The 23,986-nt window shown below is 33.5% G+C and overlaps 2 protein-coding genes across 5 annotated transcripts; both read left to right on the plus strand.

Annotated features, from left to right (window-relative positions):
• Positions 1–177: 177 nt before the first annotated feature.
• On the plus strand, positions 178–10,673 carry LOC129918571 (RNA-binding protein 5-A-like). 2 transcript variants are annotated; one of them, XM_055999184.1, is made up of 14 exons: positions 178–323; positions 447–528; positions 638–1,060; positions 1,123–1,291; positions 4,851–4,920; positions 4,992–5,042; positions 5,418–5,491; positions 5,957–6,061; positions 8,146–8,260; positions 8,404–8,640; positions 8,702–9,172; positions 9,236–10,010; positions 10,079–10,328; positions 10,395–10,673. In XM_055999184.1, the coding sequence occupies exons 1-14, from the start codon at positions 308–310 to the stop codon at positions 10,518–10,520; spliced, it is 2,964 nt and encodes a 987-aa protein (XP_055855159.1). In that variant the 5' UTR covers positions 178–307; the 3' UTR covers positions 10,521–10,673. The 2 variants fall into 2 exon arrangements, with proteins under 2 accessions (XP_055855159.1, XP_055855168.1); XM_055999193.1 differs by lacking the exon at positions 4,992–5,042.
• A 2,902-nt stretch (positions 10,674–13,575) lies between these two features.
• LOC129918584 (RNA-binding protein 5-A-like) lies at positions 13,576–22,871 on the plus strand. 3 transcript variants are annotated; one of them, XM_055999213.1, is made up of 13 exons: positions 13,576–13,742; positions 13,831–13,912; positions 13,988–14,404; positions 14,468–14,636; positions 16,324–16,393; positions 16,854–16,939; positions 17,352–17,456; positions 20,495–20,609; positions 20,720–20,956; positions 21,018–21,488; positions 21,549–22,317; positions 22,380–22,629; positions 22,698–22,871. In XM_055999213.1, exons 1-13 carry the CDS (start codon positions 13,733–13,735, stop codon positions 22,821–22,823), a joined length of 2,907 nt encoding a protein of 968 aa, XP_055855188.1. In that variant the 5' UTR covers positions 13,576–13,732; the 3' UTR covers positions 22,824–22,871. The 3 variants fall into 3 exon arrangements, with proteins under 3 accessions (XP_055855188.1, XP_055855196.1, XP_055855180.1); XM_055999221.1 differs by having other exon boundaries at positions 13,991–14,404; XM_055999205.1 differs by having other exon boundaries at positions 13,577–13,742; positions 13,979–14,404.
• Positions 22,872–23,986: the final 1,115 nt, after the last annotated feature.

Here is a 23,986-nt window from a genome sequence, read left to right on the forward strand (position 1 = left end):
TTATAGGAAGTTTTTCGCTCAGTTTTACTTCCTCAACTCTGAATGCTTCCACTGAATCTCTCTGAATGCACTCGCTATATGTCATTTTTTGTTCAAATCTTTTCCGAAGAGAAAAAAAAATCTTGTCGCGTTTTCTTTTCCTTCGTGGGAACAAATTTATTGATTTGAAAGAATATCCAAAATTTTTCAACTAAAATTAATTATTTCCACATTCATTTGAAAAAAAGCTATTTGTTTTTGCATTTCTTATAAAAAAAATCTATTGAAAAAAAGCCTTAAACTGCATTCCAACAATTTTAATAAATTCATGGAGATGGATAGAAGTATGTTCGCCATCTTTGTTGTGAAAAAAAAATTAAAAGAAAATGGATAAGATTTTGATTATTGGATTATAAAATTAAATAATGTAATTAAATAACTAAAACAATGACTACTAATTATAATAGGATCAAGGAGTATTGACTCGCCACGACGACACAGAGTTCGAAGGGACCATAGACGTTATAGTAGATCTCGTTCGAGGTCAAGGTATGTATTTTGTCGGTGTTTTTTTCTTTCTTTTTATTGATTAATTTAATTAACTTGAGTTCATGGACGTTCATTATTTATAAAACAATAATGTTATTCTCTTTAAAAGAAACCGTAGTAGAGAACATGAGCGCAGACGTAGATCCAGATCACCACCTCAAATGCCACGTTCCCGTAGTCGGGAACGTTTTTTTCGTCGAAGTCCCGAACAAGATCTTTATCGGGAACTCATTTACGATGATTATCATCATCATCAGGACGAAAGCAGAATGATGCATCATCATAATATGGGTGGTGGAATGGGTCGTATTGAACGCATTGATGAAAACGATGCACGTTACATGGAAGAGAGATTCAATCAGGAGAGATATGAAGAACAAAGAGAGAAAGAGTTTCGCCAACATCGAAATGGTGGTAATGGTGGAGGTGGTGGTGGTCCTGGTTTTACTGATGATATGGATAGACACTTTGAAGAAAGACACAAGTCTCGGGAATATGACCGAGATCGAGAGAGATGTGATCGAGAAAGACGGTAATTTATTATACTACTGCAATAGATGTTGGAAAACAAAATAATATGAGTTTTGTTAATAGGGAACATCGAGGACATCGCCACACGAAGCGATACCATTCAGCGGAAAGAGATGATAATAGCGATGGTTATGATGGCATGGGTATGAACCATGAATTTGATTTCCGACATCAGTCCCCGAACAACACAGTCATAGTACGTGGACTTGCACAACATATTACGGAAGCAGATGTAAGATTTTATTCTTTTATATTAATTTATTATATTTCATTATTGAACGTTTTATATCAAAGCTTTAAAGCGTTTCCCCACAACTCACACTATTTCTGTTATTTATTTACGCTACAGACTTTCAAATTTGTTAATAGTAATTATAGTCTAAGAGCCCACATCAAATTTTGGGTGTGAAAGTATAACACAAAATGTATGCATTTTTATAGCCTTATGCGCAGGGGTGTATACAGGTTTGCTTCTTGGGGGGTGTCATGCCAAATTTTTTTTTCAAAAGTTTTGATAGGAGGCATATACCTGAAAATGGGCTTTTTGAATTATTAAACAATTTGTGCGTCTTGCATTTCGAATCGAAAAGTTCCGAATGTAGTTCTAAAAATAACCAAACAAAAACGGTATGAGATTCGTTTAAGTTTAGCGTTAAGTCTTAAAGCCTAGAACGCTGCTGATGTGAAACGAAATTTTTCGTCGGTCTTCACGAGGACAACGAAATGCTTGCGAAATCTGGACCGAAAAATACTCAAAAATTGCAAAACATAAATGAAAAAAAAGCAAACACGCATCGCAGAAAGATATGCAATGACAAAATGAACAACAAAAACAAACAAAAAAACTCAAAATGTCATTTTTCCACACAATGAATGTCCCCGGCAATTGTTTGCGTGCGAAAAAGAAGTTTAGACTTTCAATTTCGTTGTGCCGAACAGCGTACTACAGAACGAAAAGTTGAACGAAATTTTTGGTTTACCATTTCGTTGTTTCATTTTAGTATGGGATTTTTCGTTTCTTATCAGAAGCGTACTAGGCTTTAATTTTGACCAATTGAGGCTATCCTCTTCTAAAAATAAAATGTACTGTACGAGTACTTCGATTGAATAATTTGCCTTAAAAAAACTGTTCATTGTTTTCCGCTAGCCCAGAAAGTTAAAATAAAAGGCAAACGAATCGCAAAATTAAAAAAAAAAAATAGCATTTGAAAATATATTTTTTTTTAAATTTTGTTTTAAAATTGTATGGGAATTTAAAATACCTCTATTAAAATAGTAAAGACAAAAAAAAAAATAATTTTGGCGATATTTTGGAATTCGTCCGTTTTCAGGTATTAATCAGCGGTTTTCAATATAAAAAACATTCAGTTGTATTTATTAGATTAAGCCCTGCTTTTTCAATCGTCAGATAGACTATCAGAAAAATAAATGTCACTATAAAAAAAAAAACTTTTATTCCTAGGAATAAGCTCTAACTTAGGTTTATCTAACTATTGAAAAAATTAGCCCTAAGTGATATTTAATAATAATATTTAAATTGCCTTAGATAAAGTTGCTTACATTGCTTTTATAATTGGCTGGCCATTGATGATTAACAAATCGATAGTTGTTTCAAAAAATGCAACAGATCTAGCAAATTTAGTATGTACAAAATACTGTTATATTCTGTAAGCAAACAAAATTCACCAAATTTTATCAGACGAATGTATTGAACTGGAACATTGCAAAAACTAAAAAAATGATATCCTTCTTCAACATTTTGCCGATGACGAATTTTATCAACAGAATTGACCTCCACACTGCAAGGCCACAGAAAGCTTCCCTATTTAAAACATATTTTATTCACTTTATCATATAAAAAAATACAAGATATGGATGCTTCTTTTATTTGCTGGTAAGCAGTGTCTTGCCCTTAAGATATTATTTTTGTGTACCTACCCGATTCAATTTCTTTTAAAAAATTTTGAATATAATACTTATCCGGATTTTGTTTCCATAAAAAACTCTACAGCACAGCTCAACTAATATTATCGAACGAATCAAAATAATCCTAATCCAGCATAGCGTTCGCTTAAAATATGACCACATCCCCAAAATATGGTAAAATAGTTTGTTAGTTTTAAATATGGTAAAATAGTTTTGTTTACTTTTAATTTTCGTTCATGTTCTAAAACTTCAACATTTTGAAAATAATCTTACTCAAGGGATTTCAGTATCACATACCTAACAAATTCTTTTTTAAGTTCTGAGTTCTTGGGGGGGTCATGACCCCGTGACCCCCCCCTTGTATACGCCGTTGCTTATGTGTTCGAATAATGAATTCAAATGTCTGGTAATTTTAAATCACGGCTTTATATGGTTTTCGGGAGGTCAAATATCGTGAGTTTTCCAATTAATGTGAGTTGGTTAAACTAACACAAATTCACATTCTGCATATAAGAACTGAACGGTTTTGGAGACTTTTATCTTTAATTTATTGTTTTTGTGTTTGAATTGAGAACTCTCCAAGAATAGAGCCGATGTTGTTAGTTTAAAAAGCTTATATCTTCAGTTCTATTTGTCGCAGACTTAGGAGAAACAGAGCATCAGTCCTTTTACTTAGAATGTGAATAAGAAAAAATAATGATTGAAAAAAAAAGAAAAAACCAAAGAAATAAAAACCAAGTCTGGGGTGATATAGTACCCCTGTTTTCATCGGAAGGTTAAGCTCTTTTCTCACTTTTCAGTACATTTTCTTTAACCTATCTCATATTGAGATGGATCTAAAAAAATGTACTGATAAGTGAGACAAGAGCTTAAGTTTATTTGTTTGCCTAATTATGACGCTATGTATCAAATAGTTTCTGCATGTGCGTGCGGTCCCATAGAAGCCCATGTGTTTTATTTTTTAAACCAAAAAGTTGAGAAACTAAAAGTTGTTAGGGCGCGACTAGCATAACTGTAATGAACATATGACGCGCAAATTTTACTTTTATTTTTTATGATGTGTGTAAAATATCACGTTAAATTAAACACAAATATTTCTAATAGCCTTTTTTGACAAGATAAAATGAGATGATTTCGATCAAATTAGTCTCTGAATGAAATAATTTCCTATATCATTTAACACTGAAAATGACAATAAATTAAACGATTGAGTGCGGAAACCTCGTTCAGTGAAAATCTGACCAGACTCCTTTCCTTTTTTTTTCAAAATTTTTTTTTCACGGTAAATTTAACAGATGGATTGATTTTACTTTTGTTTTGCATTTATTTGTGACCATTTAATAAAAAAAAATTATAACAATCTTTATTATACAATTTTTTAATTTTTTCTATACTTTATTAATTGTAAATAAATAAATACAATTTTCTTCCTTCAACAACCACCCAAAAATTTTACAACTAATACAGAAAAAAAATGTAGATGTCGTTTTAATCACTCCCTTCGCTCCTTAAAAGTTAACTCCTTTTTAAATTTTGGGAGTGATTATATAGTTGTAGTGACACTAACTTCTCTTTGAATTTTAGAAAACGATGTTTGGTTTGAATTTTGCAAATGAAAAATATCTACATAAATAATAAAACCTGTAATTCAAATATCAATTAGCTCAATGCAATTAATTATCGTAATTCTTACCATATTGTATTGAAAATTTTGCTTTAAATACAATTTTCTTCTTACTCTCTACCAACCAAAAATGTTTTTAGTTGGCTTTATTTTTATTGAATTACTATACAACTTCTTCATAAATAAAAACACACCTATTTACACACGTATTTTATGTATTTTATACTTTTCTTCATTACAGATAAGCAGCGATTTAATGCAGTGCGGCTTATGTGCGATGTCAATTCGCCTTATTCGTAAAAGAAAAACAGGTAGGCATTGTCGGCTTGAGCAATCAATTAAATTATATTTTATCCTATTGAAATATCCCATTCCCCCTTAGTCCTTGAAAATGACAAAAGTTCAATTATTGAAAATTCAAATTTTATTCAAAGTACGTAAGTATAATGGTCTGTCAAAATGAAGTACAATTAAACAACACCCAAATCTTCATGTGTAGTAAACCTTATGCAAATGCAATCATAAATTTGAAAAAATAAACATGAAAAAATCACTAACAACGCAATTGCAAACTGTTTATCAACGCATTTTGATTGCAATCAAAATATTGCATCAGGCAACATACATGCCATGTCTGATTCTGTTTTCTCTGTCTTTTTCAATCTTAAATGAAATTAATGTGACAAGTGCTTTATAAAATTTGCCATCACAAAACCAACAAACAACCAACACAACAACCAAATTTCAACCGTTTTTGTTTTAAATAAAATTTACAAGAATTTTGTGTTTGCTTTTATCTAAAATTTAGGTGCATCTCGAGGTTTTGCTTTCGTCGAGTTTAGTACCGTTGAAGAAGCCGTACGCTGGATGGATTTGAAGCAGGTATCACTTGAATCTGGTGCAGTTGTAAACAATATTATTTTCCTTATTTGTTCAAGTATAATTTTATTTTGCTTATTTGATAAAACGTTTAAAAAAAGATTAAAAAAAAAAAATAGTTTACATAGAATTCAAAATTAATGAAAAAAGTTACAATTACTAGAATTTTTTGCAAAGTCTTAAATTTTTATAATGTTTAAATTAAATTCTTGAATGTTTTTAACAAAAACAAAAAAAAAAAACAACTGCTAAGCCAGATTTTATTTAAAGAAAAAAAAAAAAAGAAAAGAAATTAATATGCGTATATTTTATGAAATATCAACAATTCTTGTTGAGCGAGCTGCTTAAAGCCAATATTTGGAAAGATACAATGAGGCTAGAATCATAATTTAAACGGCGGTGACTGTGTAGTCAGGAAAATGTTCGCAGATCAATTACTGATATTCTTTTTTTTCCATGTTTTTCTAGGGTGTTTTGATGCTGCAGGATCATCATCGAGCCGTCATGCATTACAGTTACTCGAAGGAGCCGCTTAATAAAGATAAACCAATATCAGACTGGTATTGTGCAAAGGTGAGTTTTTTTTCTAAACCATTTAAGATCTTTTATTCATTAATTACAGACACAATAAATTATTAAGATTTTTCGGATAAAACTACTAATACAAAATACATCGACAAACTTTTTAACTAAAGACTGAGTTTTTCAAAAATTAACAATTGATCAGTTTTGTTTTTGAAAAGTTTTTGATAAATTAAAAACAATTAAAAACAGGTTGGAAGGGGTGTGAAAAGCGCTGAGCTGTTGCTTATCTAAAAAAAAAATGTTGCATAAATGGTTTATTCACCAACCATCCTGTACTTTCAATGAATTTCCTCATGTTTGCAATTGAGACCAGCGCTAGATCGTCCAGTTCTCCAAAGAACCTTTTCAAAGTTACGGGTTCGATTTGTTGGAGGTGTTTAATGGTTTTAAATAAATATTCATTTTAAATACTGATCCTGACAGCTCCTATAGAAAAAGGTTGCAAATGCACCCATTCTTTTGGCCATTGTGCCAATGGGACAATGAATAGTTATTAGGTTAGTGTACCTATCAAGATTCTAATATTATTTTTACTCAGCGATACATACCGATACATACCGAGTTTCCTTTTTATTGATTTTAGGCCATACATTTCTAAAGATAACAGTCGTTCCTGATCTTCCAGTAGTTATTGATTTGCTCTTTTGTTATCAGGCTTATTTTTCTTTTGAGCACGCCGATCAAAATATCTGGCCCCATAACTAATTGACTACTACTATCCCCTTTTTTAATGCTGCTCCTTTTTTGCTAGTTCTTCTACTAATACTTTCCCTTCTATACATATTAGAACACAGCAGAGTTTTACTTGGTTAGTGTAGCAAATGCTATTTAGTTTCTTTCTGCATTTTAAAACGGCCTTGTATCTTATAATCGTAGGTACTATCCGTGAAAAATATAATCTCCGAGGAGTATAGTTTTTTCTTGTATACCAATTATACCACTTTTTCACGCAAAAATATCAGCCTTAAAGACATTACAGTCGTCTGGGAATTAAAATGATTCCCGAATGCTCTGTAATAAATTGTTCAAAGTCTGGTTCTGAGTATGTAGATTCTAGCCAGTTCGATTGCTTGCAACCTTCTAGTGTTAGGTTAGAACAGAGAATGTATTAAAAAAATTGGCTCACCCTTTTAATGATATTATTACCACCATACCACCCCATTTCGTGTAGTGGGCATTGGCATCACATCCACAATATGTCGGACTTTTTTTGATGTTGGATACTGTTCACCGTACATTGACGACACAATGAAGTTGCCTTCCTGGGATTCAACGCTGATTGTAGCGTTGTCGTTGCTATACCTAGATACAAATTAAGCATTACTTGACATTTTCGCTAGAATACAGAATATTTTACCTACTTCTGACGTGGAATAAAAGAGGTTGTAGTATTTTTACCTCAATCTAATCTTATTATCACAAACAAAAGGATTTCGTTTTCGACAAGCAACCAATTTTTTGCAGATAAACCTCATCTGAATCGTTTCCACTTATAATTGACACTTCGTCGGCGTAAAGCAAAATTGTTCTAAGTACATAGGATTTCTTAAGGACTTAGAACAATTTTGCTTTACGCCGACGACTTATAGTTCGATCGGGGTGATGTTACCCTGTGTTTTTGCAGCCAAGAAGAGTTGCCTACTTGCGCTTCCCCTTTCGTGGTGGACTGTTTTTTTCTTGAGTCAAAGCAGTATTGACCGTCCTTACTGAACATCTTTTTGTCCAAAACCTGAAAATACATCAGCTGGAGGTGACGTTTATATCTTTGAGGCTTAGGTCCAATTAATGCTATCAGCGCCATTGAAAAAATAAACATCATATATAATGATAAGCACTATCGAATGTGGTATGTCAGGAAGCTTGAAGTCTTAATTTCGAAAAATATATGTAATCGGTTTGCAGTTGAAAGAAGTGGATAGAATTGCAGATTCAAGCCAACATCAATCATATTTTTGATAATACAAAATTTTCTCAAAATGTGTTTGAATCCATTCATCAATTTGTAAAAAAAATCGAATAAGGGTCATTAATAAATTCTTAACTAACTGCATTTTAAATATCATCCATTTCAGTGCGGTGTTTTCAATTTCAAAAGACGTGACAAGTGCTTCAAATGTTGTGCATCCCGTGAAGAAAGCGAAAAGGGTGGCGAGGGCAGCGATGAAGTTAGCAACATTCTAACTAAAAGTATAAAAACGCTAGTAACATTTAGCACCTCTATATTTTCAAACATAAAAAATATAAATATTAAACAAATTTTTTCTACCTGGACAATTCTTTAAAATGAACCTGAATTGAATTGCGCTGTCATCATCAATTTCAAATAAAAGAAATTATGCTACGTAATTTGGATGTGCTTACCAACGAGGAAGGAGTTCTCACCAAAATGCAAGAAGTTGTTCCCACGCTGGTCTCAAAGATCTCTAAAATACTTGTTTGCCGTGATCCCCTAACGCAGACATCTCGTGGCATTTGCTATCTTAATTTTGATAATTTGGTAGACTCAATGAATACACATAATGCACTCAATTCACTCGAACCACCTCTACAAATCGATAGCCGGGAGGGTAATACTTTTAATTGTTTGGATCCATTTTGATGGATTTTTAACCAATTTGAATGTTTCAGTTTTGATATCATATTGCGTGGACTCGGAAAATCGTCAAATATCTCGAGGTCCAAGCAATAACGTCAAAGTAACTCAGGATGCCATAGCGACTGTGGCCAATGCCAACCCGAATACTTATCAATATACGGTTGCCGATGTGCCTCGATTGGCCGAATACAGTGCCTCGTTGTATGCCTCGACGCCAGCTGAACAAGAACACTACCTTAAATATTACACGCAGTATTACATGACGGAAATATCAAAGGGACAGTTCGGCAACCTTCCCTCGGTTAATCAACTGGGAGAGTCTGCGAATTCGGGTGCCGCTGTGGCATTGTCGGCCATTCAGAGAAAACAGAGTAAGATGAAGAGTATTGAAACGACGGCAACACAGGCAGCTGCAGCAGCGGCAGCCGCAGCAGCTGCAACCAAAGCTGCCATAGCAGCTGCAACTGTTGTTCCACCAAGAGGCAACGACGATAAACAATATCGTAAGTTGAATTTTATAAATATCTAAGTTATCTCTTGAGATGTATGTTTGTCTATCTTTACAGCTACTCCTGATGTATCCTTGTATCAGTATGACGAGACTTCAGGATATTACTATGATCCCTCGACTGGCCTTTATTACGATGCCCATTCCCAATACTACTACAACAACGAAACCGGCGCATACCTCTACTGGGATCAGGGAAAAAGCACATATGTGTTGGCAACAGCAGCAGCTGCTCAAGCTGCAGTTCAAAACACATTAAAAGAAACTGTCCCAACTGCACCGAAGCCTCCGGAATTCGATGATCACAAAAAAGAAAGTAAACGGGATAAGCCGGACAAAGTAAAGGTGGCAAAGAAAATTGTTAAAGACATGGAGAAGTGGGCTAAGCAACTGAACCAAAAGAAAGATATGGTTTATGTGGCAACGCCGCAACCAATTTTACCTCAGAAAACAGAGGAACCAACAGTTAAACCACTCGCTAGTGGTTACGCAGATGTAGGTTTCTCTATTTTGGAAAAGAAGGACCGACCTAAACTTACAGAATATGCTAGTCCAAGTATGAGTAAACTGGTGCCCTCATATGCGTCTGATTCAGATGATCACGATGATCATTCGCATCACAATCAACAGCAGCAACAAGGGCAACCACAAATGGAAAGTGAAAAGGATTATGTTGATTTCCAGAAGCTCACTTGTTTACTGTGCAAGAGAGCCTTCCAGTCCCTTGATATTTTAACCAAGCATTTAAAAATGTCGAACTTACATAAAGAAAATCTTCAGAAGTACAATATGTCAAGGGGCATAACGGATTCAGATGAACAGAATGCGCTATCGTAAGTATTTCTTTTATTTTCCAGCTTAATTTTTTTTTTTGTGATAACCGTTATCTCATCACACGCAGCTACCGCGATCGAGCTAAAGAAAGACGTTTGAAATACGGCGAAAGTGACCCACCTCCGCCGAATCGCAGTAAAGAACGTTTCGAGAATGAACTAAAACATATGACCAAATCTAATAAGCCCCGACAGCAACAACAACCCGCCTTACCGATTGGTGAAAATAATGTTGGTAATCGCCTGCTACAGAAAATGGGATGGTCGGAGGGTCAGGGACTTGGTCGAAAAAATCAAGGACGTACGAATATTATCGAGGTGAGTGTCTTAATTTAATTTATATTTATTTATGCGATTTAATTGTTTCTTCATATTTTTTCTTAGGCTGATGCACGATCATCAACAGCTGGATTAGGGACAAAATCAGGAGCATTTGCACCTGGCGATGATTACAAATCATATATTAAACGAATGATGAAGTCACGATATGAATCTGCTGAAATTAAGTAAAAATTTATTATGGAATACCTTCAAATTGTTTATTTTAAATGCTATATTGTTATGGTGATTCAGTTTTTTAATCATTTAAATATATAAAACTTATTGTAAATTCGTTAAATTTAATATTTAGTTTAACTGATTTTCTAATAAATTCATTGAATAACTGTAGGAATTGAAATTGTTTTTTTTTTCCATAAACGAATTATTATTGGATTCCAGGTTAAAAAGATTCGAATTTCAATTTGAAAAAGGTTGGTTCGATGGATAGTTTCTAGTTAGAAATTCCATTTTTGAACTTTCAATAATTAGAAACTAGGTACTTGGGAAGAAAAATGATGTGGTTTTTTGCAATTACTGATTAACACAACTCAACTTTTCCCCATTCTAAATCAAATGAAAAACAGCTCAATTTGAAATAAAAATGGGTAAAGTGAAAATTTTCAAACTCTTCTATTTGAAGGGTCCAGGGGAAAAACGGCACATGTTCACTTTTTGTCAAAAATAAACTAATGATGAGGTCTTGTAGTATTTACTGAGCACTATCTGATGGCATCCTTACTTGTATAAAACAAATTTAAGCTTTACTGAAAATATAAATCAATTGTGTGCTTTTAGTTCTAAGTTGTATGGAGAACAAAATTTTAAAATGCGTTTTTCGCGAAATGAGTTGGAATGGACTTGTGCTGTTTTTCCCCCGGACCCTTCATTTGCAATTGTAAGTGTGTACTATAAAACAAGCTATGGGTTCGTAAAAGAACTCAAACTCAAGATAACAGCCATGATAAAGAAGAGTTCCAAAAAAGTTGGCCTCGCAATTCTGTCTGCCCCTTTTTCTAGCTACTGAAGCGATTAATTTCAAACTTAGCAGTTTCGAAGTTGTAAACTACTGGAGCGATTTTGTTTAAACTTGGTAGTAAACAGTTTTGAGTGATTTCCTAGATGTATTTGTCATCCAGGAAATTGTTTTTAGGACCAAAACTAACGGTTTTGCCACATAACTGAGATAGAAGTAAATTTTTTTTTTAAACGGCGCTAACGATTTTGATAAAAAAAATGTTGTGTAGTAATACACATAAGAGTGCCAACTTATGAAATAAAAAAAATATTTTTTGTACCGTTATTAACGGTATACCTGCCACAGAACGGTTTATTTTTATTTATGAATTTCTCGTAAACGTGCAAGCCGATTTCAATCAAAATTTTTATACAAAAAATCAAATGATTGGATTTTTAAAAATATAATTAAATTTTTTTTTTTTGAAAAATCAATGTTTTAAAAACGGATACTGAATTTTATCGAAATTTCTTTTGTTTTTGTGTGTTGAATATTTTCTTAAAAATGGTATACCTATCAACTTCTATTTTGAAAAATGTTCGAAAATTTGTATACTCATACAGGGTTATTCAGGAGCAGTGTGCCAAAAAGCTAGAGCGTGTAGTTTGGGTCGAGACAAGAATGAAATGTTATGGGATGGTGGCTAACTTAATTTGGAAAAATTATTACAATTTAAAATCAACGGTTACATCTACAATAACGAGCTATACCTTTTTGTAAAGCCAAAACTCTAGTCTTTTACAAAGATTTTAAACAAAGCCATTTTATGGCACAGTTTTGGAAAAAAATTATTTTTAAAATCAAAATTTTGAGAAAAAAAAGAATTGGAAAAAAATTTCAAACACATTTTTTTCAAAATTTTATTTATTTTTAAATAAAAATAGAAAACCGGATTCAAAAGTATCTTGTCAGTTTCGAGAAATCAACAAAATACCAAAAATACTTTTTTCTAAAAAACCTCTTTATTTTCTGTTTTTACGTGGCTGGCTGGACATGAAACATTAACCATTCGTCAATTTTTTTTTTTTAAGCCTGGTACGCTGTTCGCGCTAAATTCCATACAAATTATCGAAAAATTTAATCTGAGCTAAAATGGATCCCATACATACATACATTGATAACTTGTATGGGAATTTTATCTCGGCTAAAATTTAGCGCGAACAGCGTACCAGGCTTAAGGTTCCAGTTTAGCAAGGTCCACATAATGTTCACATCCATGCTTGAACCGAAGTTGACCCGCAGGAAATCCGCCGAAATCGGTGGGTTAAATTCCTGATCCGAGGCTGAACCACGTTTGTACAACTCATGGTATAAAAAAAGAAGGTATGATCATTAGAAAAAACTCTGTATTGAGAACTGTCAAAACTTAAAAATGGCTACTTAAGGTTTCGACAGCTGCCCATTGAAATTGTTGTTGTAAACAAATTTGTCTTGGAAATTGTTGTTGCTTTTGACTTTGTCAAAAGCCAAGCGTCAAAACCTTACTACCCCATTTTGTAAGATGGCGGCTCTAATGATCATACCTTGTCTTTTTATACAATGTGTACAACTGGCCCTCATTAGGTGTGTTTTTTATTACAACCGGTCTTAACTGGACAAAAAAAAACGCAGTCTGGGCTAAGCAATTTACATGTTAAATACAACAACACCTTAGCCCCTTGGGCTTAGTTGTTTAGCCCGGAGATTTCTCTGGGCTTAACTTTTTGAACAGTTTTAAATCTGTGCTACCAAACTAATTTTTTTATAAATTGTTTAGAATTGTTTACAAACGTGAAAACTGACGTTTGGAAGGACAAAATGTATTAAACTAGTTTTGCTAGCATACATTTTTATATCTGCTTGTAAAACATACATGAAAAATACAAGAAAAAGACGAAAGCGAAAAATTTGACAACTCTAAATTTTTGTTGTGTCTGCTGTTTTCGGAACATTCAATACACAGTGCTGCCAAGATTTCAGGTTAAGCCCCGACGCGTTTTTTTTGTCCAGTTAAGACCGGTGGTAATAAAAAACACACCTATTGAGATTCCCGCTTTTGTGTACTGTGCTCATTGCTCATGTACCATGTTCATGTTTATGGGAAGTATATTTTTCGCTCAGTTTTTAAAGCACAAAATTGTTTTAAATCTGAACGTACCCATGAAATTCTCTGAATGCACTCATTTCATGTATGTCATTTTTTTCACACACAATTTTTTTCTACATCGAAATCTTTTGGTGAAAAAAAGTCCAATGATTTTTATCTTCAAGAAATAATCAACCTTTTTTTATATAAAATCAACCATTTTTTTATAAATTTAGTGAAAAATAAATTCTCGTATGAGATTCATTCAAAAAAATTAACAAAAAGTCTAAACTGCATTCCAATTTTGATAATTTTGTAAAAATGGATAGAAGTATGTTTTGTTCATTGATAAATTTGTTTTTGGTTTCATAAAATGAAAATTTAAATAAAAAATACAAATATGTAATTTATTTTAATAGGATCCAGGAGTATTGAGTCTCCTCGCAGGCATAGAATCCGTCGGGATCATAGACGCTATAGTCGATCTCGTTCGAGGTCAAGGTAAGCAAGAATCCCCCTTTTTTGTATTGATTAATCAATTGACCCTTCGGTATAATAAAACAAAAGAAACCAAAGTAGAGAACACGAATATAGACGTAGATCCAGATCACCACCTCCAATGCCACGTTCCCGTAGTCGGGAACGTTTTTTTCGTCGAAGTCCCGAACAAGATCTTTATCGCGAACTCATTTACGATGATTATCATCATCATCAGGACGAAAGCAGAATGATGCATCATCATAATATGGGTGGTGGAATTGGTCGTATTGAACGCATTGATGAAAATGATGCACGTTACATGGAAGAGAGATTCAATCAGGAACGATATGAGGAACAAAGAGAGAAAGAGTTTCGCCAACATCGAAATGGTGGTGGTGGAGGTGCTAGTGGTCCTGGTTTTGCTGATGATATGGATAGACACTTTGAAGAAAGACACAAATCTCGGGAATATGACCGAGATAGGGATCGGGAGAGATTTGATCAAGGAAGGCGGTAATTTAATACAATTAAAGTAGATTCTGTAGGCGGAAATATTATTATGAGTTTTGTTTGTAGGGAACACCGGGGACATCGCCACACGAAACGATATCATTCACCGGAAAGAGATGATAATAGCGATGGCTATGATGGCATGGGTATGAATCATGAATTTGACTTTCGACATCAATCTCCCAACAATACAGTCATTGTTCGAGGACTTCCGCCGCATGTTACTGAAGCAGATGTAAGTTATTATCCATTTACCCACTCTTAATTGTATTTTAAGAATTTTTAGCAAAAAAAAAAAAGTTGAAAACAAAACCTTGAATATAAATTGATTTCACAGGCAGCATGAAAAAAAATCCATACACAAACCCCTTCTAATGAATTAAAATTTGACTAGTGTCAACCTCTTCCCACTCATCTCCCTCCTTGTATGAACAAAGAATTGTTGTCTAAAGAATAGAGTTGGGAGAAAAAGCGAAAGAAATCGAATGAACAACAGCCGACTTGTGTGAGTTAGTAAAAATGCTAGTCGGTTCAAGTGAACTTCATATTTGGAAAACCTTTTCTAGGTTAGAACTTATCAGGTGGCAGCGATAGTGCGATGCGTAGTACGTCGGCCTACCTATTGCTAGGTCGTGGGTTCTAGCATCGCTCGGGAAATTTTCAAATATAATTGAATATAAGCGACCTAGTACCACTAAAAGGATTCTGATGACCGGATTGGTCATCACACAGATCAGTTTTAATGCTTAATATAACCTGCCTTGGTTTTTATAAGTGTGCTTTATCTTTTGGGCATCGATAAAACTAGGTTTTCGCAAATATTTTTGATTTTATCGTCATGAAACAATACATCAAAAAGTGAGGAAATATGTCTAATTTTGTGGTGCAATCTCTATTCCTGAGCTTTCTTTACTGATAGACCATAAAATCAAAAATATTTGCGGAAAGCTGGATTAATTGATGCCTTAAAAATAAAACACACTTATAAAAACTAAGACAGGCTCTATTAAGCTCTAAAACTGATCTGTTCTATTTTTTTTTTACATTTAATTTGAAAATAATGCAAAATTTATAGAAATTTTCTTTTGTCCCAATTAATTTGCACACGACTATAGTATAGTTCCGGTTTCAAAGGCATTGTTTTTAATGGTTCATCTGTGCCACACATGCAAAACTTCCAAGGTATTATATGCCCTTCAGTCGCTTTAACATCGTTCAGTCAGTGATCGGATCGAATACCTCTTAATTCGTGGTCACTTGATCTAAAAGTTCAACTTCCCAAGCAGGTTGCGCAAATTGCATCCTATTATCGGTTACACCTTACACAAAAGTTGTTTAGGAGTTGGCTGAAGTGAATCCTGTCGATTTAGCTGTCGATTAGTGACATAATACCTTCCCACTTAGTACTTATTTTAAGCCCAGAGTATGATAGTTTTCTGACATTCATGCAAGTTTCATAAATGCATTGTTTTATTTCTGCAATTTGCGAATCCCGGGGAATAGATAGATTTATATTGTGATTTATTATCATTTTCCAAGTGTACAATTAAGGTTAAAGTGGTCGTCCCATATCTTTTTTAAATCCATAAATGCATCATCCACTCGTCCTTGTTCTCGAATAACTTTTTTGCTGTTAAGATGGGTAGACGGCATTCCAAAAAAAAAGAGGTTTTAGGCCTCACTAAAGTTTGAGAACACTTTTGTGAGAATCACTGTCATTCCTGCCAGCTAAAAATGATTTTTGGTATAATAGGCGAATAATAGAATAAGAAATTTAAAAAAGGTTTTGAAATAGTGAAACAAAAGAAGGTGTGCAGTAGTTCACTTTTAGCAGTACCTCATTAAATAAAAAAAATTATAATCCCATATTTTATAACGTATGAATGGTTATTAATATTTCTTTAATTTTTTTTTATTTACAGATAGGCAGCGATTTAATGCAGTGCGGCTTATGTTCAACATCCATTCGTCTGATTCGCAAAAGAAAATCGGGTAGGCATGGTTTTCTTTATTAATAAATTTATTAAATACTTTATCCCATCCTTTTTGTCCTTGAAATTAAGAAAAGATCAATCATTAAAAATTGAAATTCTATTCAAACAAAGTAAGTATACTGATTTGTAAAACAAATACACAAATGATGGTCCACATTTGAAGCAAACCTTATGCAAATGCAATGATAATTTCGAAAATAAATCGTTTCCTTTATTGGAAAGTCTCACAATGCAATAATTGCAAACTGTTTGTCAACATAATCCGATCGCAATCGAAGTATTGCAACAGACTTCAGGCAACATACTTTTGCTCCTGTGTTTCTCTCTGTTTTAATGTAACAAGTAATAACAAATAATAGTAATCAGAAATATAAAACAACCAATCAACAACAACCAAATTACAACCGTTTTTGTATTAAATAAAATTTACAAGAATTTTGTGTTTGCTTTTATCTTAGGATCTAATTTAGGTGCATCTCGAGGTTTTGCTTTCGTCGAGTTTAGAACCGTTGATGAAGCCGTTCGCTGGATGGATTTGAAGCAGGTATCTTTTGAATCTGGTGCAGTTGTAAAAAATATTAATTTTCTTATAAATATTCAAAGTATAATTTTATTTCGCTTATTCTATGTGAATTATAAAGAAATTAAACAAAGTAATTAATTTAGAAAAAAATATAGAATTAAAATCAGCAAAAAAATTAAATTTATAAAAATTGTAACATTTGATGTTTGAATATTTTTTTTTTACAAGAAAAAAAAAAAAAACAAAAACAACTGCTAAGCCAGATTATATTAAAAAAAAAAAATAATAATTGTTTAGCGAGCTGTTTAAAAAGCCAATATTTGGAATGATAAAATGAGGCTAGAATCAATATTTAACGGCGGTGACTGTTTAGTCAGGAAATTGTTCGTAGATCGATTACTTATATTTGCTTTTTTTTCCATGTTTTTTCTAGGGTGTATTGATGTTGCAAAATCATCAACAGGCCGTTATGCACTACAGCTACTCAAAGGAACCGCTTAATAAGGATAAACCAATAACGGACTGGTATTGTGCAAAGGTGAGTTAATTTCTCAACCAAGTTTACATATCTTTGGAGAAGTAAGATTACTGTGCTTGATATTTCTAAACCCTCTTTGCCGAAAATGTTTGAATGTTTATTATTCATCTATTTCTTTAATAGCTAGTTGTATGTATAATTTATTCTTGATAACAATAAGTTTAAGTTAGGGTAATGTTAGAAGCATTTATAGTGTAAAGATAAATTAATTTAAAGGCCCCTTCAAAATATTAGTACGATAATAAACAATAGTGGGTGGGTGACTAAAATAAATAAATCTAGTTTATGTATATTTTAAAAGACAAAATAAAAAACAATGCTAGAATGAAGATTCAAAAATAAAAAAATGGTAGAAGCTTGAAGAAACCTTACATAAATGTATCCTTTATAAGCATTAAACCCTAAAACAAGTTTTAAACATGTTGGATCATAATTACTGAGCCACAATTCTGAACCATTTAAAAATTGCAGAAAAGATCCTTTTGTTCTCAGAGACATAGGATGTTTATTAAATAATCTACATGACAACTAAGGAACATTTACCAAAAACAAATGATTCCCGCGAATCCTTTAATTATTTAAGATTCTAAAATTACGATTTCCAGAACAATATACATAAATGTCGTAATAGAAGGATTTTCAAATTGAGGAACAAAGGAAAACTGATAACCAGTCTTTTATTCTTATGAAATGTTTTTGTAAAACAAAAACATTTCAAATCCAATTTTACTCTGTTTCTATTGTTATTATATAATACGAGATGCATTTCGATCAGATACCTTACATCAATCTATAACATATGTAGAAACGTATTAACAGAGTTTGTACCTCAGCTCTTTTTTTAAGGTAGTACTGAAAATTTAAATTAAACACAATACAGGGTGTCCCAAAAGTTAACGTCGAAACGAAAACGATAGATAGGTTTGGTGGTGACTGTTATCAGAAAAATAATAAAAAAAATCGCAGCCAAATATTTTGGAAGTTATGCGCATTCGAAAAAAAATCGAAAAAATGGTCACCCTGTGACGGTCTTTCATGTGCCGTGACTACAAATCTTAAGTTTTCTCAATTTTTTCTTTTGCTACGGAACCTTGAATAACCCTGCTAACAAGTGCATTCAAAAGTTTTAACTCAGCTGCATCAGTTTTAAAGCAAATATTTTTTTCCCAAACTAAGTACTCAAACAATTTACATGGCCCTAATTCAATGAGTCGTAGTGTAAAAAAAATGCACTACGTGATTTCGGCAAGTTAGCTTAAAAGTTGGCGTGTTCAATTCTCTTTTCAAAATGGTATAACATTGTTGAGAATCTTTCATAAATAAAGAAAATAAAAATGTTTTTCTTAAAAAATCCGACAAAAATTAAATAATATGGAATGGAAATGAAGCTTTAAAGTAACTATATAGCCAGTAACTTTGACGGCCAGGAGAATGATAAGAAAAATCAGAAATTGAATTTTTCAAATTAGATAGACTAAAAAACATTGGTTTTGTTTTTCCGGCTGATTATTTATGAAGAACGAACCAGATTCTTAGGTCCCAAGTTAATATGAGCAGATAAATCTAAAAGATTTGCTGCGTTCTACGCGAAACCTATGTCATCAACAAAAACCATCATCTCACATTTAAAGGGCAAGTGAATTGGTAATAAACAAGAAATCAACGGCCCAAGTGCTGCCCCTTGAGGCTCGCCTATTTTCATTAGGGCGATTTTGTTCACTATTGCTTAACTTGAAGCAAACTCTCAAGTTGACAAACTTGAAAGTTGACTTTAACTCGAGAGTTAAAACAAAAGTTGAGAATCTATTTTGTTCACTGTTTTTTTCTTAACTCTCGAGTTTGAAAAACAAAAGTTGGCCAACTTCCAGTTTCAAAAATATCCCTGGGATATTTGTGACAATTAACACAAAATCTCTCAACTTTAAGTCTGAAATGCAAACAAAATGTCAAATTTGAGTAAATAATAAATAATTTAAATCCATATGTCATGAATTATTTCGTTTTTTTTTTTCTAAGAAAAAATGATTATATACAAATCAATTTGTTTTCAATTGTTTGTGTATCTGCAGTTGGAAAATATTCAGAACCTTAATATAAAATGCAGCAATCAGTAATTTGTGTAAACGAAAGTGAAAATATAAGTATTTGTCTTTTGATAATATGTGAAATCTTCTTATAAAACCCATTTTCTTTATTATACTTCACTCCAATTTGCTATTAATAAATATTATTCGGAAAATGTTGGCTCATTTTAATTTTTTCTCAATAAATAAAATAAAAAACATGACATTTTCATCCAAACTCTCAAGTTTGCTTACTCAACTTCTACAATTTTCGGAAGTTAAGAAAACTGAAAGTTAATAAACTCTCGAGTTGAAAATCGAAAGTTAGGAACGTCAACTTTCAGTGAACAAAAGCAAATTGGGAAGTTGAAGATAAAAATCCTCAAGTTATGTTCAACTTCGAGTGAACAAAATGGCCCTAAAATTTTCTCTCAAGCTTCTTACATTTTTGTGTACATTTTGTCAAAAAAAAATTTTTTTTTTCATAAACTTCGTATCCACTACATTGACGGAATTAATCTTCAGCTTCTCATATCCGTTTCCAACACCTATTGCCAATATTGATGAATGCTACCGGTATTAATGAAACCGAAAAACTGTCAGTACTTGGTATGTGTGTAAACGATGATCTTCGTAGGAATTACCAATTATTTCAAGTTGCCGATTATGCTTGGGTTTTCAGTAAATGTGTAGGATATTCGTTACGCCTTTTGATTTGTTTTCATTTTTTAAATAAGATATTTATCATCCCACTAATGTTGTGTGGGTCGGGAAAAGCGTACAGATTGGCAGTGAGGAGACGGAGACAGAAAGAGTCATGATGATACCCTTTTCTTGTTCTGAAAGTAATTCCTCTTGTTTGTATATAACAAGAAGGTGGTTATCATAACTTGTTTTTTCCCATCCACGAATTTTTATTAACTTAACTGCTGATGTACTCTTATCTAATTGCATTTCAAATATCATCCCTTTCAGTGTGGCGTTTTCAATTTCAAGAGACGTGACAAATGCTTCAAATGTTGTGCATCCCGTGAAGAAAGCGAAAAAGGTGGCGAAGGCAGCGATGAAGTTAGCAACATTCTAACTAAAAGTATAAAAACGCTAGTAACATTTAGCACCTCTATATTTTCAAACAAAAAAAATATAAATATTAAACAAATTTTTTCTACCTGGACAATTCTTTGAAATTCTAAATTGAAGAAATTATGCTACGTAATTTGGATGTGCTTACCAACGAGGAAGGAGTTCTCACCAAAATGCAAGAAGTTGTTCCCACGCTGGTCTCGAAGATCTCTAAAATACTTGTTTGTCGTGATCCCCTAACGCAGACATCTCGTGGCATTTGCTATCTAAATTTTGATAATTTGGTGGACTCAATGAATACACATAATGCACTTAATTCACTGGAACCACCTTTGCAAATCGATAGCCGAGAGGGTAATACTTTTAATTGTTTGATTCCATTGTAATGGCTTTTTAACCAATTTACACGTTTCAGTTTTGATATCATATTGCGTGGACTCGGAAAATCGTCAAATATCTCGAGGTCCAAGCAATAACGTCAAAGTAACTCAGGATGCCATAGCGACTGTGGCCAATGCTAACCCGAATACGTATCAATATACGGTTGCTGATGTGCCTCGATTGGCCGAATACAGTGCCTCGTTGTATGCCTCGACGCCAGCTGAACAAGAACACTACCTGAAATATTACACGCAGTATTACATGACGGAAATATCAAAGGGACAGTTCGGCAACCTTCCTTCGGTTAATCAGCTGGGCGAGTCTGCCAATTCGGGTGCCGCTGTGGCATTGTCGGCCATTCAGAGAAAACAGAGTAAGATGAAGAGTATTGAAACGACGGCAACACAGGCAGCTGCAGCAGCGGCAGCCGCAGCAGCTGCAACCAAAGCTGCCATAGCAGCTGCAACTGTTGTTCCACCAAGAGGCAACGACGATAAACAATATCGTAAGTTGAATTTTATAAATATCTAAGTCATGTCTTGAGATATATTTTTGTACCTTTCAGCTACACCCGATGTATCCCTGTATCAATATGACGAGACTTCAGGATATTACTATGATCCCTCGACTGGCCTTTATTACGATGCCCATTCCCAATACTACTACAACAACGAAACCGGCGCATACCTCTACTGGGATCAGGGAAAAAGCACATATGTGTTGGCAACAGCAGCAGCTGCTCAAGCTGCAGTTCAAAACACGTTAAAAGAAACTGTCCCAACTGCACCGAAGCCTCCGGAATTCGATGATCACAAAAAAGAAAGTAAACGGGATAAGCCGGACAAAGTAAAGGTGGCAAAGAAAATTGTTAAAGACATGGAGAAGTGGGCTAAGCAACTGAACCAAAAGAAAGATATGGTTTATGTGGCAACGCCGCAACCAATTTTACCTCAGAAAACAGAGGAACCAACAGTTAAACCACTCGCTAGTGGTTACGCAGATGTAGGTTTCTCTATTTTGGAAAAGAAGGACCGACCAAAACTTACAGAATATGCTAGTCCAAGTATGAGTAAACTGGTGCCCTCATATGCATCTGATTCAGATGATCATGAAGATCATTCGCATCACAATCAACAACAAACGCAACCACAAATGGAAAGTGAAAAAGATTATGTTGATTTTCAGAAGTTGACTTGTTTACTGTGCAAGAGAGCCTTCCAGTCCCTTGATATTTTAACCAAGCATTTGAAAATGTCCAAATTGCACATGGAAAATCTGCAAAAGTACAATATGTCAAGGGGTATAACGGACACAGATGAACAAAATGCATTATCGTGAGTATTTTCAAAATCTTTTCTTCATGATTTTTGTAACTGTATATCTTGATCATATCCAGATACCGCGATCGAGCTAAAGAAAGACGTTTGAAATACGGCGAAAGTGATCCACCTCCACCGAATCGCAGTAAAGAGCGTTTCGTGAAGGAGCTAAAACATATGACTAAATCCAATAAGCCTCGACAGCAACAACAGCCTGTCTTACCGATTGGTGAGAATAATGTTGGTAATCGACTGCTTCAGAAGATGGGATGGTCGGAGGGTCAGGGTCTTGGTCGAAAAAATCAAGGACGGACGAATATTATTGAGGTGAATATTTTGATGTACATAAGTTTAATTCTATAGAAATTAATTTTTCCTTTCTTTTCTCCAACCAGGCTGATGCCCGATCATCAACTGCTGGGCTAGGGACAAAATCAGGAGGTTTTGCACCTGGCGATGACTATAAATCCTATATTAAACGCATGATGCAATCACGATATGACTCTGCCGAAATTAAATAAATTAATTACACATGTATGCTTTCAACTCTAGATTATATTGAATTAGTTTTTAATAGTTTTTTGTTAACATTTTGATAAAAAAAACTTGTGAATACGTTAATTTAAATTTTAAGTTGAATTCAATAAAGGCTTTCATTAGCTTAAGTATATGTAATTGTGCTTTTCAAATTATTTATTGGTTAATATTAGCCGGTCGCCTGCTATGTGTGAAACGGGCCTAAGGTTCGTTGAAAATAAAATCAATTTAGTGCTTGTTGGCCTGTCTACTTTTTGACGCGGCACTGAAACCTATTTAGTGTGACAATGGACATTAAAAAGATAAAATACATGTTTGATATGCTATTCATGTGGACGTCTCATAAGAAGCGTTTAAGTTGCGGTCATAATTAAATTTAACCAATTAGTAGGTAGTAGTTCATCCTGATTGGAACTGTAGACGCCAAGGTTGATCTCATCAAATAGATTTAATACGCCGCCTGGATCCAAGGAGAAGTATCTTAGTGGGAGCACTTCTCCCCCTTTCTCGTTTGCTGCCGCTATAATGTTCCGCCTGGGGTTTTACCAAATCTTAGGTTGAGGTACTGGTTACCCGATGTTCACCACGGGGGTGTAAGATTAGGAGTTGGTGGACAAAAACGATAACTTCCCGTTATTGTAGAAACTTGTAATTTCGTGCAGTGATGGGTCTTGTGATGTATACAAAGCACTTATAAATGTAGATCTTGAAACATGATAGATTTGTAATTTATACCAAGGAACGATTTTAAGGGAACTTTTCTCCACTCAAAACAGGAGCCAATTTCTATAATGTTTAAATATAAAAGTTTCCCAAGTTTGAATAGATTGAGAGTTGAGGTAGATTTCTATCTCTTATCTGAGAGGTAACCGATTTTAAATTAAGATTTTAAGGAGGTCCATTTATTACGGTAACAAACATGAAAGTTGCCCGTTTGTGTCGTCCGTCGCCGATTCTGAGAAAAAGTGCAATAACGGAGTAGTGTTTTCAAATAATTTTGAAAATGTTTGTTAAGTTTATATAACTATAAATCGATTACCTGTCGCACAAGAAATGTACCGTTGGCTCTTAGACTGTAAGATTTGGTTAAATTTCTATCAATTAAAGTAAGACTTTATTTGACAAATTTTCGAACAATAGTCAAAAT

Source organism: Episyrphus balteatus, chromosome 1, assembly GCF_945859705.1.
Source record: "Episyrphus balteatus chromosome 1, idEpiBalt1.1, whole genome shotgun sequence".
In the NCBI taxonomy this organism is placed as follows: domain Eukaryota; kingdom Metazoa; phylum Arthropoda; class Insecta; order Diptera; family Syrphidae; genus Episyrphus; species Episyrphus balteatus.